Source organism: Micromys minutus, assembly GCF_963924665.1.
Source record: "Micromys minutus genome assembly, chromosome: 4".
Taxonomy (NCBI): Eukaryota; Metazoa; Chordata; class Mammalia; order Rodentia; family Muridae; genus Micromys; species Micromys minutus.
The window spans coordinates 54,083,035-54,100,825 of NC_137973.1; the positions used below are offsets into that span (position 1 = coordinate 54,083,035).

Consider the following 17,791-nt stretch of genomic DNA (forward strand, 5'->3'; position numbering starts at 1 on the left):
TTCAGGATATGTCTAAGTTGTTTTACACAGTACTCTCACTGTTAAGGTATGTCCCTAGTTTGGAAGCAATAGACCCCATCTTTGACCCATTTCTTGGTTAGCCCCCGATGGTGCATATTCTGAGTGAGAAAGGGCTGTAGATCCAGGCTGCATGCTGCCTTGTGACCTGGGACCCACACATATAAAATAAGTAAAAAGGAAATAAATGTTCATTCTTATAAAATAAGTATTAAATTTTAAAAAGAAATATGGATGTGCCACTGAGCGCCACCACGTGGTACTAATTAACAATTTGGGGATTGAGCCCATGAAACCTTACCTGCAAAGCATGAACTGAACATTATTTCATCCTAAAGCTGGACATGCACAGAAGAAACAAGGCGTATGGGATCAGTAACAGTAGGTCTTGGAGGCATAGAAGCCACCAGAGCAGGTGAGGCTCCATTGTCTCTAGTGGCTCCTCCTAAGCACCTTCCTCTTCCTCCGTCCACACTTCTCCACACATGGGGGATCCAACCTTGTTAACGGAGCAAGACTGAGTCCAGGCCTGTGTTATATACGGCTCTCCATGATGTGCTTCATCAGGGGTCAAGGGGATGATGTCACAGGTAAAGGCACTTACCTGAGGCTCATTCCCAAGACCCTTGAAGTGGAAGCCAACAGCCAACGTCTGCTAGCTGTCCTGATGCTACCTGTACACACACACACACACACACACACACACATACAATAAATATATTTAAGAAAAATAAAATCAAAGAGACTGTTACAGCTTCTTGGTACATAATTTAAAACTTTCATTTATCCAAAGGTCAAGTTTAATTTCTCAAATACAGTCACAATTTCGTGCTCCACTCTGGACATGAAAATATACAAGAAAGTAATAACCAGTGCTGTTTGGATAATTTTAACAGGCAGACACATGATGAAATGGGAAGGCACTGCTGCCCGAGTTCCTCTGCAGGGTACAGAGTGGACTGTGAAGACACAAGTCCACAAGGTGCCACAGAGCATGGAACAGCAGTGCATCAGCAGAGAGCAGGCACCATGGCAACTAGAGGACCGGAAGTTGAAGGTGATAAAGCTCAGTCCTGACCTCCTGCTGCTAGGGCTATAGTCCCCATGACAGTGACCTTTAATGCTACTGAATCATAAACCCTTTCAGCTCAGCTCAGCTACCACACACAATTCTCAGTTCTGGTTTCTGCCCCATTTTCATTTTCACTACAGCCACAGTGAATCAAGTAGAAGGCTAATAATGGCCTGTCCCTGGTTCGATAACCACGTAGGGTATCTTTGGTTTGTCACATGTACTCTTTAACTGTATCTGTCGGTTCTTCAAGAAAAGAAATGAACACCCTGGCATGTGACTTAAGAAACTGAAACTCACCTCTGGTTCACAGAGCTCCATCACTGACTATCCTAGAGAGCCATCATGGCCACTGAACAGCACTGCCAAGAAACACTCCCCGTGGTGCTATGAAGGGGACCCAGTGAGTCACACGCTTGCTGTGTTAAAACGGCAGCCTAAATCCAAATCCCTAACACTCAAAGGGCCTGGCCCAGTGGCACACATCTGTAACCCAGGACTGCATGAGACAGGAGGATCCCAAGGGCTTGTTGGTTGGCCAGCTGAGGCTACCAGGGAGCTCCACACTGACTCAAAAAGAAAGAAGAGCTGGAGAGATGGCTCAGTGGTTAAGGGCACTGGCTGTTCTTCAAGAGGACCCAGGTTCTGTTCCTAGCACTTGCATGGCTTGGCTGCTCACAATCATCTGTAACTTCAGTTCCAGAGGCTCCAACTCCCTCTTTTGGCCCCTTAGGCAGTACACATATGTGGTACACAGGTATGGACAGAGGCAAAGCATCCATACACAAAAAGTAAAATCACACTGCTTTTATTAAAAAGAATAAATAGCAGCTAGATGGGGGTGGGGACACACACACATTTAATCTCAGCACTTGGGAGGATCTGTAAGTTTGAGGCCAGACTGGTATACAAAGTGAATTCCGGGACAGACAGAGCTATACAGAGAGACCCTATCTCAGAAAGAAAAAAAAAAAAAAAAGAAAGAAAAAATAATAATAAAATATAGAGAAGCTTATGAAGACATCCAGCATTGACCTCTGTCATCTACATACAGTGACACACACACACACACACACACACACACATCACCCCAACACCAACTACTCTATTAGGGTGCACCTGTCTTCAGAAGGTGCAGGGAGCGGATTCTCCCAGCCTCTCTTCACTCGTCAGCCTCTTACATTAGAAGCCTAGGAGCTTTATGGACGTGAATGTCCTTCTCAGACACAAGGGTCCTCTTGTTTTTCATCATAAACTTTAATACAAATAATTATGCAGTGAGTTTATCTGCCCTTGGACATAATAAGTGCATTTTATCATTATTTTAAAGATTTTACAATGAAAATTGTACAGCTATAGTGTTTTATCTCATTCAGGATAAAAAAAAAAGGTTCACTTTGTTGGATACATTTCCCTCATAAAACCAGAAATTATTTTTTTTCAAATATGATTCTCAATTTGAACTTATGTAGTTTTATAGCTAGTTCTTGGAACACCAGAAAGCAACCGTGTTCTGTAAAACATTTTGGTTTTGTATTCAATCCAACAATTTAGGCAACCGCACCAAGAAATGAGTGTTGGATTTTTCTCAACATTCAACTTAAAACATAATAAACGGAATGGCGAGGAAGCATAATTAAATGCCAAAAACGTAAACATGAGAATGTAAACATGAAAACAAATTGCTTTAAGAAATCATTTAATTACGAGAAAATTAGCCTGAAAATTGCAGACTTCTAAACAAATTGTCTATATAAAAACAACAGCTCCTTTACCAGTGTGGCTTTTTTTTTTTTTTTTTTTTTATTTCTCCTCGAGACAATCCCGTCTACTGAACCTAGTCTTTTCTGGCAGACATTAGAATATATGGGATCTTTTCATGTTTAATATTCCATAAAACAGGACTCGCTTTTCTTCCTGAAATGAGAATGATTTTGCTTCAGAGAAATTTCAGATTGCTCTCTCATGACTACTTCAGTGAGCCCACCCCCACCCCCAAGCAGCAGGAAATCAAAAACAGAGGCTGCTCTAGCGGTTCCTGTCATTCACCTCATTTTACCAGCCCAAGTACACACTCGGAGAAGAGCTCCTGAAGTCCTGCGGCTTCAAATTCCTTTTGTAACTCCTCCAGTGTTGAATACTCTTTGACTTCAAACGCCAGAAACCTGTATTATACAAGAGAAGCTCATGAATATGCGGAGATTTGTCAGAGGATAATTACCCATTTGGTTGCCTTTGCATCTGCAATAGTACTAAATTATACCTTTTGTGTTCCGTTTGTACTTTTGTTTCAGAGAGTACGCTAATCATTTTCTCTTTGCATTTCTTTCCACTTGAGTCCACATCTACTTTGGAGGTTTTCTGAAGAACCAGGTACTCCTAGACGATAAACAATAAATGCAGAGCATATGCTAAGCAGCACAGTCCCATTCTAAGGGAACTGTAACCCACAGGCACTTTCTGCTTGAAGAGCGCTCTCAGAACGTAGCGGTGAGTTACACTGGGTATTCACACAGGTCAGAGCACTACTCCGGTGGATGCAGGTGTAAGGAGCAATGAAAACAGATAGTTCACCTTTAAGTCTGGCCTGGACCACTCGTGGAGGGAGTTGTTCAAACCCCCTGTTGTTTAAACCAACTATTTAAACTAGTTATTAAGCTGGCTCCCCAAACTCTCTGTACCTTAGCCAATGCCACACAACCTGACTGGTAACAGGATCCACCCCCTGGTGAATCTGGGACAACTGAGTAAAGTCGGACACACAAAACGCCGCCAGAATGACTTGCCTTGCGGAACACAGAACACCACTCTTAGCAGCGACCGCCTCTATCAGCACACCCACCCAAACATGCGCCTGCACGCTCCTGATCCTAGTACACAAGCTTATCAACAAAATTAACAAATTCATGTAAAAATGCACTTCTCTGAACTAGTAGAACTATAGTCATAAATACATATACATGTTAGTAACTCATGATTCTGTTGACACGTGCTGCATTTATTCTATGCCTGAGCTGACCTCGGACAATCAGAGCCGTAGGTAAATGTGAACAAGGAACCGGTTCCCCATTTTCCTCAGCTAGTATGTTACTCTAAAGGATCAAAGGTTAGAGTACACACAGATTGCTTCTAAACCTGTGGTCCCTTGGTTAGGCCCCACTGCAGGCTATAGACTAAATCTGGTTTCTTACTTTATCCATCCCAGAACCCAACATGGGACCTTGTTAAGCAAATGTCAATGAAGGCTGGGGGAAGAGCCCACCTTAGGGAAACTCTGGGCTGCCATTCTTCAACACTTTAAGATTACAGGTTGTTCATGCCAAATCTGTTTTAAGTAAGACCCTCTGTAACTGTGCCTGACCCACTCTGACAATGCAAAACTTATTAAGTGATCTGTAGCTCTGTTAAAATTCAACACATAATAAGCAGGTTTCCTTGTCTGGCTCCTCATAAAACAGGCAAGGGGGCCATGGGGCAAAGGCTTGGAAGCCTGGAGACAGGGCTTTGAAAGAGGCCGCTGGGACAAGTCAGCTGGAAAGAAGTCGGGAGAAGGCAATGTGCTGACGGCCTGCCCACCCTGCTTCTGAGGCTGGCTCTCGACTGTAAAGGACAAGCCTTCCTTCCCAGACACCATAGGTACAGCACTGAATGTCAGGATACACTTGTAAGTGTCTGCATGTTTGGAATTTTGCAGACTACTTACAAACATACTCCTTGAAGTGCTGAGCTACAGAAAAAAATTAATATGTACAAGCTTTTTGTTTGCCTTTATACAGATACAGCTTATCATTAATACAAAACAAAGGCATGCCGGTGCTGGTGCTGGAGCTCAGTGGTTAAGAGCACTCTGTGCTCTTCCAGAGGACCTAGGTTTGATTCCCAGTACCCAAATGGCAGCTAATAGCTGCCTGTGACTCCTAGGAATCAATCCAACACCCTCTTCTGGCTTCCTTGGGCACTGCACATACATGGTTGGTGAACAGACATATGTGCAAGCAAAACGCCCATACATTAAAATAATAATAATAATAATAATAATAATAATAATAATAATAATAATAATAATAATAATAATAATAAAATTAAACTGCTATTTCATTAAGTGGCATAATTTTTACATTATAATCTTATGCTAACCCTGAGCCTTGTAAATTTATAGCTGTCGTTAGGGACAAGATACTTAATTTTTTTTTTCTTAAGAACTGGGGAAAGACAGGGTGGGGGTGCCTAGAGTGATAGCTCGGTGGGTGAGAACACAGTTGCTCTTCCAGAGGATGTGTTTGCTATACGTCTCTCACTTTGCAGCTCACAGGAGGTCCGACACCCTCCTCCAGCCTCAGAAGGGGCACAGACACAGGCAAAATACCCATACACATAAGATATACAAATATTAAAGCATAGAGAAAGCACAAAGTACCAATTAACATGACAATAGGTTAAATCAGAAACACCATGCTGCAACTAGCCCACTGTTGTAAAACACACTTAAAAATACACCATATTTAACAGAAAGCAAGCAGATTCATGTTCAAATGGAAGTTTTCCAGCACCTTGATGTTGCTTCTGTCTCCTTGTAGTAAAATCAGTATTATTTTACCCATGAACATCAGTCTTCCTGTCAGCCTTAACTCTGAAGCCCACTTCTCCACAGTTTTGACATATTTTGTCCTGGCTCTCATGTGATCTAAATGCAGAAGCGTCATCCACAGCCCATCGTCCACGGCCGTGCTTTCTGGCAAAGTCCACCTCTCAGCGCTGCCCGTGGGTTCTGGCTGGCTCAGGACCTGTCTGAGATTCTGCTGAATCCAAAGAACCAGCTCGTGAACCATCGGTTCTGACAAAAGCTTCCTGGCTTCTCCAAGTAACTTCTCCTTCACGGTAACACACTGGGCCCTGGTCAGATGTGCCGAGGTAACTGAGATGCTGGGTAGACACAGAGGGTAACCGGCTGGTAAATGGAACGCCAACTCTAAGGGCACATCCTCACCCACGAGTCCTTCAGCTGTTGTGTGAATTCTAAATACAGCCCCATCTGTCTCTGGAAGACATCCAAAAATTATCATTAGCTCTATATAATTCAATCTCAATGCTCTACTAATCAGTTAAAATTTTCCCTTTCAAACCTCAATTTATTTCTCACAGGAAAGCTCTGAGTTTATTTTATGAAGAGACACACAACGCAAAGAAAGCCGTGATTTACAGGTCACTTCCCCCAGCCATAAATACATCTGAACAGCACCACGCAAATGCACTTGTGATTCACTCTCTTTATCGCCCATCTTTATGAAATTATCAAAAAAAGCAGCTTTGATTCATTAATTCCCTTCCATATTTCACTGATAATCATGAAAAATCACAGATCAGCTCTTAGGAAGCAGCAACATGTATAGGAAAGGTTTCAGAAATCCACTCCGAGTTACTTATGGTGGGGCACACGGAACCTGGGTGGTGACAGGGTCACGAGACACCGATGACTGGCCAGGATACTGAGAGTGACAGGTCCGTACACTTCTGATTCAAATACACTCTCATCATTGTGACACAGAGGCAGCAGGAGGAGCTGAAACGGAGCAGACATCCGTTCAGCCTCCACTGGCTCCCTGAGCAGGGCAGAGCACGCCTAGGAGATGAGATGAAATATTCTGCTCTCTTCCAGACGTGCTTGGCTTCCCCGCGCTGATGTGTTCCACATCACTTCACCCCACTTTCCAAAAAGTTGATAAAACGTCAGGCTAATTCATTCTGTGGGGGGGGGCAGAAGCACCCTGATCAGAGAGTGGAGGAGGGAGCAGGTCCATGGGGCTGTGGACTGAGCCTGCCTCTCTGCATTCTTTCTCTGTGCCCCTGTTTTGTTTCTCAACACAGAAGCAGCCAGATCCTACACCTGGATGGCTGCCTCAGCAACGGACACCTGAGCACGTCCTCCATTTAAAGAACCTAACAGAACACTGAAGTCGCTTCTTATCCATCTGATCCCAGTGAAAGCTGTTGTTACACAGATTCATACAGGACCAAGCACATCTGCTACAGTTTTTCTTTAATGGATGTGAATACCAGCTGCCAGGAACTACTATTTTCAGGCACCATCCAGAATCAGAGGCAGTTGCTATTTCAAAGACCATATAATTCTTCCTTTTACATATGTAATGTAATGTATATCCTACTAAGAAAACTTTTCTAAACATAACAGCATGCATGCTTCTAAAAGCTATCACATGCTTCAAGTCTCTTCGATCCTCCTTCCTTCTTCTGCTAACATACTATCGTCATTACATCATTATTATTGGCAGGGGCCGGTGGGGGGGGTGGAATCAGAGAACAACTTAGCAAAACAGTTCTGCCTCACCATCATGGAGGATTCTGGGATTGTAGGACCTAAGGGCAAACACCTTCACCCACTGAAACATCTCGCTAGCTCCAAGTCTTTCCTTTCTTTCATTGCATTCATCTTTTTAATGGAGTATTTTACTGTCAGAGTGGCTCCCATAATATCAGTTCAGTTCATATATTTTGCTGTGTAGGGCTTTTATGAACCGGTAAACAGCACAGGCTCACCAGGCAGAATAAACTTGTCAGCAATCATGCAGCGAGCCTGCATTCTCTCTCAACAAGGGGGCAGAATCAAGGTAAACTGATCTCCTGAAGACTGTGGGGCTCTTAAGCTCAGTGTCCTTCACTGTGACAAAGACCCTTGGTGACAGTAACTATGCATGCACACTTACCTGCACACTACCTTGTGCATTACAGTTCATATGTAAATTGCATGCCACAAGATCATCTGTTTGCACCTGGTCTCCAGTGAGTGGTGCTGTTTTGAAAGGTTGTGGGACTTTAGAAATATGGGACCCTGCTGGAAGAAGTGGGTCTCTGTGAAGTGGACCTTCAAGTTTATCACATGGCCATACTTCCCGGGTAATCTCTGCCCTAATCTGCCAGAGGCTGTCTAGGAAAGGCTAAAGTTTTCTGGAGATGGCCCACTGTTTTGCCTGACCTGTGATGGGTGAGCTCTGAGATGCAGAGTCCTTAGAGACTTCATCCCAGGGCTGCTTCTTGCTGCTGATATGTCTTTTCCTGCCACTGTTACACAGCCTAAGGACTCCTGGGCATCAGCCCACCCTATTGGGCAGATGTCCCACAGATAAACATAAAGATGTGCTGTCACACAGTAATGCTATAGAGACAAATTGATGCTTTCACGACTTTCTGATAATGATTCTACAGAACTCTTAAACTGATACAAGTAATCTCAAGCCTCCTACAGAATAAAGCTGCACGCGGAGCTCTGTAAACCTTCACATGTCACTGGCTAATTGCAGTAGGATAAGAAAGCAGGCTTGGAACAAATTTGTGATCAAGAAAAAACATTCTTTCTAGGTCAGGTCTGAGGATAAAGCGCAGGTGTACAGTATGATAAAAACTGTTGCTTTTAACTTATAATGAGCTTATAGAAGGAAACACAGCTTTGAACTTACTAGAGACATCCTTCTGCAACTCCCCTTTTGTGTAACATTTTATCTGTGAGGTGATTTTATAAAGAACTTTTGTCTCAGAAGGTATAAATTGCCAGAGAGAAGAAATAAAGTTTGGCATTTGAAGCTCTGCTCCACCCACAAAATATATATATATGTGGCATTTGTGACTCACCCCCATCAACCAAATGTATATGTGTGACTGACTATACATACATATACATGCATGTGAAGGTATATGTGTATTATGTAAGTATGCATGAACATTTGTGGAATTGTTGAGACAGCTGGTCAGGCCTGGTCAATGTGTGTGTGTGTGTGTGTGTGTGTGTGTGTTTGTGTGTCTGTGTGTGTCTATGTGTAGGCTTAAATTCTCCCTTTCTTCCTCTTCTTTTCTCTCCAACTCACAAAGAGTTAACAAGCTCCAAAGCTTCTCTCCTGGCCAGCAAAGGTCCTTGAGCTAAAGAGAAACTAAGTTGATTTTTCTCTTAATCCCCTCCTGCTAACAGCAGGAGTTGCTTACCAGAAGCTTTTGGCCTTAGAATAGCAAAAAGGTAAAGGAAGAGAAACTTTACAAATAGTGAGCAGGGGCTGGAGTGATGGCTCAGCAGTTAAGAGCACTGACTGCTATTCCAAAGGTCCTGAGTTCAAATCCCAGCACCCACATGGTGGCTCACAACCATCTGTAATGGGATCTGATGCCCTCTTCTGGTGTGTCTGAAGACAGTAGCAGTGTACTCACATTAAATAAATAAATCTAAGAAAAGAAAAAAAGAACTGCATAACAAATAGTAAGCAACTTAACAACTTCTGCCCCCCATAATGGCTGATGACACCCATCACTGCCTGCCTCAGTCTACCTGGATTCCTGGCTGATCACCAGCACTAGTCCACTTGGAGATGAGAAAAACAGCCTCACTCTCCTGATGCTACACTGAGAACTCTTCTGGCAGCCACGCTTTCCCCACCATGATGAACTGTACTCTTACCATAAGGCAGAATAAACCCTTGTCCTCTCCCACTTTCTTGTGAGGCGTTTGCTCACAGTACATGCACCACAACATGTGAAACTAGAACATGCAACACACACAACATGCTGAGCGTGCAGGGAGTAGTACCACCCATCGCCACTTGGGGTGCTGCCTCCTTCTTGCTGAAGCCAGGGCCGCTGCCCCTGGCCTAGAAGCTGCAATTGCTGGCTCGCTTGGCCAAACATTTTCTTTTCCCTCTCTCCTTTTCATTCTCTCTGAGGAAGACTTTCTCCACAGCAAATCTTCCCGCCCTGGTGTCTTATTCTAACCATTATAACTTCCTGTCCATTTTCTCACCCTTCCTGCTTCTTTCTCTTAGTTAGAAACTGTTAGTTTATAAAACACCACAGAAACCAATGCAGCTAATTCCTCGACAAGCTTCAGACCTCTCTCTCTACCGTTTGTCAATCTCCAAAAATTTAACACTAGCCACCTATTCCCGTTTCCTCTGAGACCAGCCTCCCCATGGCTGCTTAAACTGTATCTTCTCAGACCACTGCTCTCTGAAGCACTGTTCTCAAACATGACCCGTGACCTCTACAGTGCTACTATGAAGAATAGAGAGAACATAACAGGTCTGGGTTGCTTAGATGAGCGAGTCCTTAGAATATGCAGTCTGATAGAAGTGTGCTTTGTGTGTTTGAGGGTTTGGAACCTGTGGTCCACACAAGCTGAATGATTCACAGGTAACCATGGCACCGTGGAGAATCTTCTTGCTCTGCGGCTAAAGTCAGCCATGCAGGCGTGTGCTCCTATGTGAGGTCTGATAAAGGCCAACATTTTAAATTGTCCTGAAACACCTAATACCACTGCTCTCTGAGGCTTCCGTCAAAAATGAAGCTAATCACCTCCTAACTGCTACCGTGTGGGAAAGGTGCACTTTCCCCACTGGCAATACTTCCCCCAGTCACACGATGCTGCTAGAATGATCCGCCATGCTTGCACACACCTACCAGAGGACCATGTGCGGTAGCTTGCTCATGGATTCTCTTGTACCTTTCCTTGACTGGTTTGCTCTCCCCTGCTAGTATATAACAAAATACAATTCTGAGTTTCACAGATTTTCTGAGTCATAAATCCTTGTAGCAAATCATGGAGTTTTCCTGAAACATCATCACCTCAGGATTGTTTCTTGCAGCTGATACTCCTTTCCTGACATTTTAAATTAACATAATAATCCCTGAGCATTAGCGGATTGAGCAGATTTCTTGCAGATCAACATAAAAATGAACTTTCATAAATCAATGCTGTTTAGATGAACTGATTTCATAGAATTCCTGATTTGATTCAAATAATCTTAGGAAGAAAAGTTTTTAAGAGATGGTTTTTGTGGTTTTGCTAGAGATATAATAAAGTAGAATTAGGAATAGAATATGCCCACTCCTCATAATAGTAAGTGAAGTCTTCATAATAAAAAATACAGTGAGCTTCCATAATTACACTAAAAAGAAAAATAGGCTTGGGACAAACTTGTGTTTAAGAAAAAGCATTCAGGTCCAAAGATGAAAATGCATGTACTATGACAAGACAAGGCCATGAGAAACTATTGCTTTGAACTTATAATGAGCTTTGAACTTAAAATCAACAGCCTATTATAACTCCCAATTTGTGTACCATTTTATCTATGAGGTAATTTTCTAAGTATTTTTGTCTACAAAAAGGCCAGAGAAAAGATATAAAGACAATGCAACGTGGTGTGGTGTGGGGCTTGGGGGGGGGGTCTGTCCTATCCATCCACCCACCATCCATCCATCCAAATGTATGTCTGTTTGATTACATGTACATATATAAGTATCTGTGTATGTATGTAAGCATGCATGAATATTTGTGAAGTTAACTGAGACAGATAGATGGTCAGGCCTGGCCCAAGTGTGGGTGTATAAATGTATATGTGTCTGTGCACATTTGCCTATGTAAAGGATCTTGATTCTTTTCATTTCCTTCCTCTCTGGTTTAGAGAGAGTTAACCAGCCAGGCTAGTGAAGGGCTTCTGGGCCTGGCCAGTGCTAGGAATAAATCCTTTACCTTATCCCCACTGTTAGGTAAAAGGCTTCTGGCCCCAGTATAACTAAGAACCAAAGAAAGTAAATATTATTAATACTAAGCAACCTTTATACTTGCAAAACCAAGTCCCCTCCCCAACTTCCATAACCCCCACCCCCTCAGTCACCCCTACCCCTCACCCAGCACCCCTCCAATGACCTGCTCAATCCTCCAGAGAGGACCCAGCCATCCTGCAATTATACTTAACCCAAACTTTTTCTCTACCTCTGAAGCATCCCAATTTTGTTTTGAAAGAGTAATATCACCCTCCCCAAATGGAGAAGGGTTCAATAAGAAACATGTTTGAGAGCTATATAGGCCTTGAGTTTATGTTATTGGCTCACGACCATGGATGATGTAACTATAGAAGTCCTTGAGAGCTGTGCTATGCTAAGTAACAGACCTATGAATGTTTGCACCCTGTTCCTCTGAACCTGGGTGTACTTACCTGTGTGCCAAAGGGTCTTCGCAGACCTGAGTAAGGATGTTGACATGGGGAGATTGACCTGAATTAAAAAAAGAAAAACCACTCCTTGGTGTCCTAATGGGGTGGGGATGTACATTTTACCAGAGAAGAAGACATGTCCATTAACTCATGAAGCTCTGCTTTGGAATCTGATGGCAGAAGAAGAGGCCCTCAGTGATGGGGTACAGGAATACAGCAAGAAAGCAGGCAATGGACTTCCCAGGGGCTTGGAGGAAACAAAGAGCATCATTTCCATCCATCTGATCTCATCTGAGTGAAAACTGACTTTGGACTTCTGACCTTCACAACTCAGTACACTGAAGATGTGGTGATTTAAGCTGCCCATGTGTGAGGACTGGATGCAGCAGCCACAGGTAGCTACTGTGGTAACCCGTTACTCTGCGACATAAAAAGCCAGCATGTTGCACGAACAGAGAGCAGTCCAGGGAAAGCTGTGGGAGGTCAGGCAAGTCTTTACCTTCATTCTTGTCCTCCTCCCCTCCTCTTCCTCTTCTTCCTTCTTTTTCTTCCCCTCTTCCTCTTCTCCCTTCTCCTCTTTTTCTCCTCCTCCTCTCCCTTCTTATTCCTCCTCCTCCTCTCCTCTTTCTCCTCTTCTTTCTAGTTTATTAAGACAGGGTTTCTCTGTGTAGCCCTGGCTGTCCTGAAATTCTCTCTGTAGACCAGGCTGGCCTCTAACTAAAAGATCCACCTGCCTCTGAGTCCCAAATGCTGGGATATACGGTGTGCCACCACGCCCATTGTTATTTTCTGCCCCGAGTCAGCACCTAGTTCTCACTTTAGAAAACTAGGGAAGGAAAGCACTCCTTACATATTCAGAAGGAAAACTGCTCTGATTCTTAACAGTGGCAGAGTCACAATCCTCCTAGTTGATCTCCCAAGCCAGTGTGTGCCACAAACACACAACAGTGCTGCAAACCAAGGCTGCACAAAATGGTACATAAGAAATGAGAAGACCTGAACAAATCCCATTCGGATGTCAAATGTGGTGGGAGACAAATAAATAAATAAATCACAGAATCTCTTTAGAAATTCATCTTCTGCCCATGAACTCTTCAGAAGTGCCTCTCTTACCCTTTCATGTCTGATCTGCCTTAGCATCTAGAACAATCCTTGTTGTGGCTTGTTCACTCAAAGTCTGCTTTTGTTTTGTTTTGTTTTTCTAACAAAAAAAAAAATCATTCTGCTCTAAAATTATTATCTGCTTTGAGGCTATTTAAGGTTATTGACGGCTTCACAAGAGAATGGGAAATCATTGTTAATTGTTCATCTGAGGTCACTCTTTGCCCTGTCCCCCACGCCAGGACAGCTATTAACTCACAAACACCAATCTCGATACACCTCCATCCTAAAGAACTCCAGCCTGCCCACCAAAGCAAAACTCCCAAAAGACACAGTCATATTTGGGTCCGAGACTAGGTATTCTCACCTAGTCTAGACCTTCTAACAAAGACGCAGGGCTTGAATCTAGCTCGGCTTCAGATCCACATTAACTGGTTGCACAGACATTCTGCCTTGGAACAATATTGATATTACAAGGACAACTCAAACTGAAAGAGACTCTAACCCTACTCTTCCTAGTCCAGGCACACACAGCACTTGGGAAGATGAGGCAGGAGAATCTAGAGCCACTGGCCAGAGTGGGCTACTTGGGTAGATTCTGTATGAAAACAATCAAACCTTAACCTTTCCTGAAGACACTCAAGAGAAATCATACTCCTAACATGGCAGACAACAGAAGTTCAAATAAAGAAACTGAATTAGACCCCAGATTCCACTGTAGTTCTGTTTTAAAGGTTTCTCCCTACCTCATCCCTACAGCACAGGGTAGATGCACACTCCCATCACAGTGATGCTCAAAAAGGAAACAAAATCTACGAAAAGGAGGTCCTTAGGGTTTGAGTAGCATGCATCCGGAAACCATATGCATAACATAACTAATGCACATTCTTTCTTTTGCCCAGTTTTTACACATCCTCAAAGCCTTTGCACAGAAAAGCGCTCAAAGCCTCCCACACACTCCTCAGGCTTCATGAGAGCAAGATTTTCTTTGCTCCTACTCCCAGGCCCCTTCACCACAAATATGCACACACAAATACTTGCTTTATGCTAGAAATACGGTGCTCCCATTGTTTGTAACGCTAAGAGATTGTTACACAGTGTCTCTGGATTCCCACATGTTTTCATTGTCCTTAGAGAAGGAAACAAAACAACTAGAAAGAATGGAAGGTAAAGGTGGAATCCCATTCTTTCAAAATAAAGTCTAAGACTATGCAGATCTCAGGAAGGTGAGTTCAGCCAGGACAATGGGCAAACAACAGCAATGTGTTATTGTAATGGTTTTGCAAGAGGGTGGAATCCAAACTGAACACCAGTGTTAATAAAACACAAAACCCACTGGGAAACTATGGCCAAGCCTATTGTGGGATGCAGTTAATCTGTTATATGACTCCTCTCTTCTGCAACTTTTAATCCTGTGAGACAGTTTCCAAACTGCAGCTCCATTAATATTAAACACTGACCACAACAATATACTCTCCAGGACTCCACCAGGAAAATGGATATATTCAGAAGGGACCACACACATGTATGCTTAAAGGGGAATATGCTCCCCCCACACACCACCACTGGATTGTTCTGAGTATAAGCCAGATCCCACACATGCTATTGTTCCAGATGCTCAAACTGACTTTGTTGTTGTTGTTTTCTCAACACATGAAGGTTTTACTAAGAACCTTTCCTGCAGCAGACCCTTTGCTACAGAGGAACAGGACATGGTGCCAAACCCAACCTGTGGAGCTTGGTGGTTATTTAATCTATGTGATCCTCAGTGATCTTCAATGCACAAGAAAGCCAAGAAAGCCCTCATAGAGACCCATGTGAAGATCAGGACCATGACCACATCAAACCTGGCACCCAGACTGACTCATGGGGTGGAGAACAAAATACCCCCAATTTGGCTGTCCCTACTGCTTTCCCACACATGGAAATATGGGGATTTCGTTATTTGCAACCCTAAGAGATGTTACACACACAGCGTCTCTTCTTTTGAGCTTATTCTAACATCTGAGTGGCCAGGATGTAGATTCCCTCAAATTCTTAACACAAATTGCTCCCCACTAAACTGAACTCATTTGTTTGAGCCTTTTCAGCTCAGGACCTAAGAAGCTGCCCCTATGGTCTGCCCAGGCCTGTCTTACAGAGAAATGCAGGTCCTATGCAACATTCGTTTAATCCCACTGAAGACAGGACAGACTTATTTGGCAGAGGCCAGGAAAGAAATGATGGGGTACAGAGTTACACCCTGAAACCCAAACTGCCACTGACAGTGAGGGTGGTAACCACACAGCCTGCACTTGGTCTGCTCTGATAGTCTCTTTACCTCATTCCCAGTTCCCAACTGTAAGTGTCAAACATTCCTGTTTCAATTGCTGAACTCTTCTACTCTCCAATGAACCTTCTAGAAACAAAATGTCCGAAGTTGTTAGACTGAATTCCTTTATAATTCAATTACTTATTGGTGCCAGAACACTGAATTAAATTAATTAGGAGGCATGACTTGAAGTCATGCTCAATTTAAGAGCAGATAAAGGGCCGCAGTGTTCTCAGTATTAAGACACCACCCTCTTTTTCTCTCAGCACTTCTTTTTGGGGTTTTTCTCTGATCTATCAACAGTATCTAGTGGTCAACCATGACTTCATAATGCAAACCACCACCATGTTTTTTAAATGTCATAGGACATCACAGGTTCATTTCTCTCAAATATTAGTAAGTAAGCCATGATACAAGAACTCAGAGACACAAGTGATCCCTTTAAATATCCGCCTCAGGCAGAAGCAATTATCAATAAAGGGAACTATGGAGACAGAGGAGATGCTAATAGATTAGGATTGCCACCCGATCAGAAGAGAGTGGCAAATCCCTACAATAAATCCTTTCATAGGGGTCTTAAGGAAGTTTCAAAAAGATACGAGACAGGTCTAGGCTTAAGAAGGGAGCTGTTCCAGTTTTTCCAGACAGTTCACATCGCCTGAAACATCACAGAGCACTACAAAGCATGCGAGAGGACATAAAAGAAAGGGGTCAACTCCCAGGGTCACTGACTTAACATATGGAAACCCAAAGCCTCCTTAGTCATAGATGTAGTTTCCTTAAGTCTAGCGCATTTCCCTCTGTCTTCTTAGTGGTAAGCCGATTTATGGTCAGAAAGGCAAGTTCAATAGCAGTTGCATTGTAACAGAAGAGGGATCGCTCCTATTGACCTCAAAATGTACATGAGGTATTTGACAGCTCAGGGAAAAGCGAGGATGATTTGCATCAGCTCACTTTCCCAAAAGGGGAAAAGTGGGGGCACTTAGTGGTCAAAAGCATTGACTGTTCTTCTGGAGGCCCCGGGCTCAGTTCTCAGCACCTCAGGCATGGCTCACAAACCCTTGCTCACTCCAGTCCCCTGAACGCCCTCTCCAGGCCTCCTTCCACACCCGTCACACTCATCACACAAGTATATACAGGCAGGCAAAACATTCATACACACTCAAAAAAGAAAACTTTAAAACTTAAGTGTGGGAGTGGGAGAGAGAAGACAAGGCAAGAATGAAATTTTAGATTTTTAAAATAATAATAATAATAACAATAATAACAATTACAATAGCTTTACAGATTATAAACTCTCAAGAGAGGCAGCTCGGTGTCATGCGTGTGTTAGAAGAAAAGGCATCCATGAATGCGCGCTGCGTGGTTACACGTCTAGCAAGAGTCTGGAATTGGCTGCAAGTTTTAAGCAGCCTGGAAAACGTAAAAATAAGAATATTTTTAAGTAAAACAAAATAAATAATAATAATAAGATCAGTTCAGAGGCAATCAACTCTGGAGAATTCAAAGCATTTCCCGACTGCCTTCCCCGTGGCTGACAACCAAATATTGTGAACTGTAGTCGAGGACGTAATGCACAAATGCTTATGGGGGGTACTGACTATTTGTGGGAGCTGGGTTTCATGAGGGCAGTGAGCACCCTTTAGTTACAGGGGAGGAGGAGGGCGAGCTCAGAGGAGGGAGCTGCGAGCACAGGCCAAGCCCCTCCCCCGACTCCCCTCCCACTCCTGCTCAGGGCCAAGGGACACCAGGACCCCCGGCTCCCCGCCGTGGCCGCAGGGTGAGGAGCACGATATTCACCTGAACAGCTCAACATCTCCCACTCGTGGGGCCCGCAGAAGATCGCGGCCAGCGCCGAGAGCTCCTGCTGCACCGCTTCCGCCATGACCCAAGCGGCCAGAACCCGAAGCCGCTTCCGCCCTCTCCCGGAGCAGAGCGCGCCGACGGCCACTGGGGGGCGCCCCGGCCTCACAGCCAAGCAGGCTGCGGATGGTGCAGAGGGAAGGGCGGGGTGGGCGTGTCTGTGGGCGGGGTAAATGTCTAAAAGCTCCGCCCAGGACCTTTCGCTAACTCCAATAGGATGTTCCTTCATTCCCAGAGTTTTTGCCCCTGTTGTTTTCTTTTTATTTTTCCTGTTTTTATTATTGGATATTCTCTGTATTTACATGTCAGATGTTATTCCCTTTACCCCAATCCCATCCCTCTCCTCCTCCCATTGCCTCCTTGAAGGTGCTCCCTTTCCCAACCACCCTCTCCCACCTCAGCACCTTGGCATTCCCCTACTCTGGGAAAACGAGCCTT

At 43.8% G+C, this 17,791-nt stretch overlaps 1 protein-coding gene across 3 annotated transcripts; it reads right to left on the reverse strand.

The window, feature by feature from the left end:
* Window positions 1-2,377: 2,377 nt before the first annotated feature.
* Window positions 2,378-17,421, reverse strand: RWDD3 (RWD domain containing 3; the record flags this gene model as incomplete). Of its 3 annotated transcripts, none has more annotated exons than XM_080915830.1 (5): window positions 17,291-17,421; window positions 5,641-6,128; window positions 3,354-3,469; window positions 3,140-3,255; window positions 2,378-3,007 (listed from the first exon to the last, which is right to left on the reverse strand). In XM_080915830.1, the coding sequence occupies exons 1-4, from the start codon at window positions 17,373-17,375 to the stop codon at window positions 3,141-3,143; spliced, it is 804 nt and encodes a 267-aa protein (XP_080771956.1). In that variant the 5' UTR covers window positions 17,376-17,421. The 3 variants fall into 3 exon arrangements, with proteins under 3 accessions (XP_080771956.1, XP_080771957.1, XP_080771958.1); XM_080915831.1 differs by having other exon boundaries at window positions 2,378-3,027; XM_080915832.1 differs by lacking the exons at window positions 2,378-3,007; window positions 3,140-3,255 and having other exon boundaries at window positions 3,393-3,469; window positions 5,688-6,128.
* Between the last annotated feature and the right edge of the window lie 370 nt (window positions 17,422-17,791).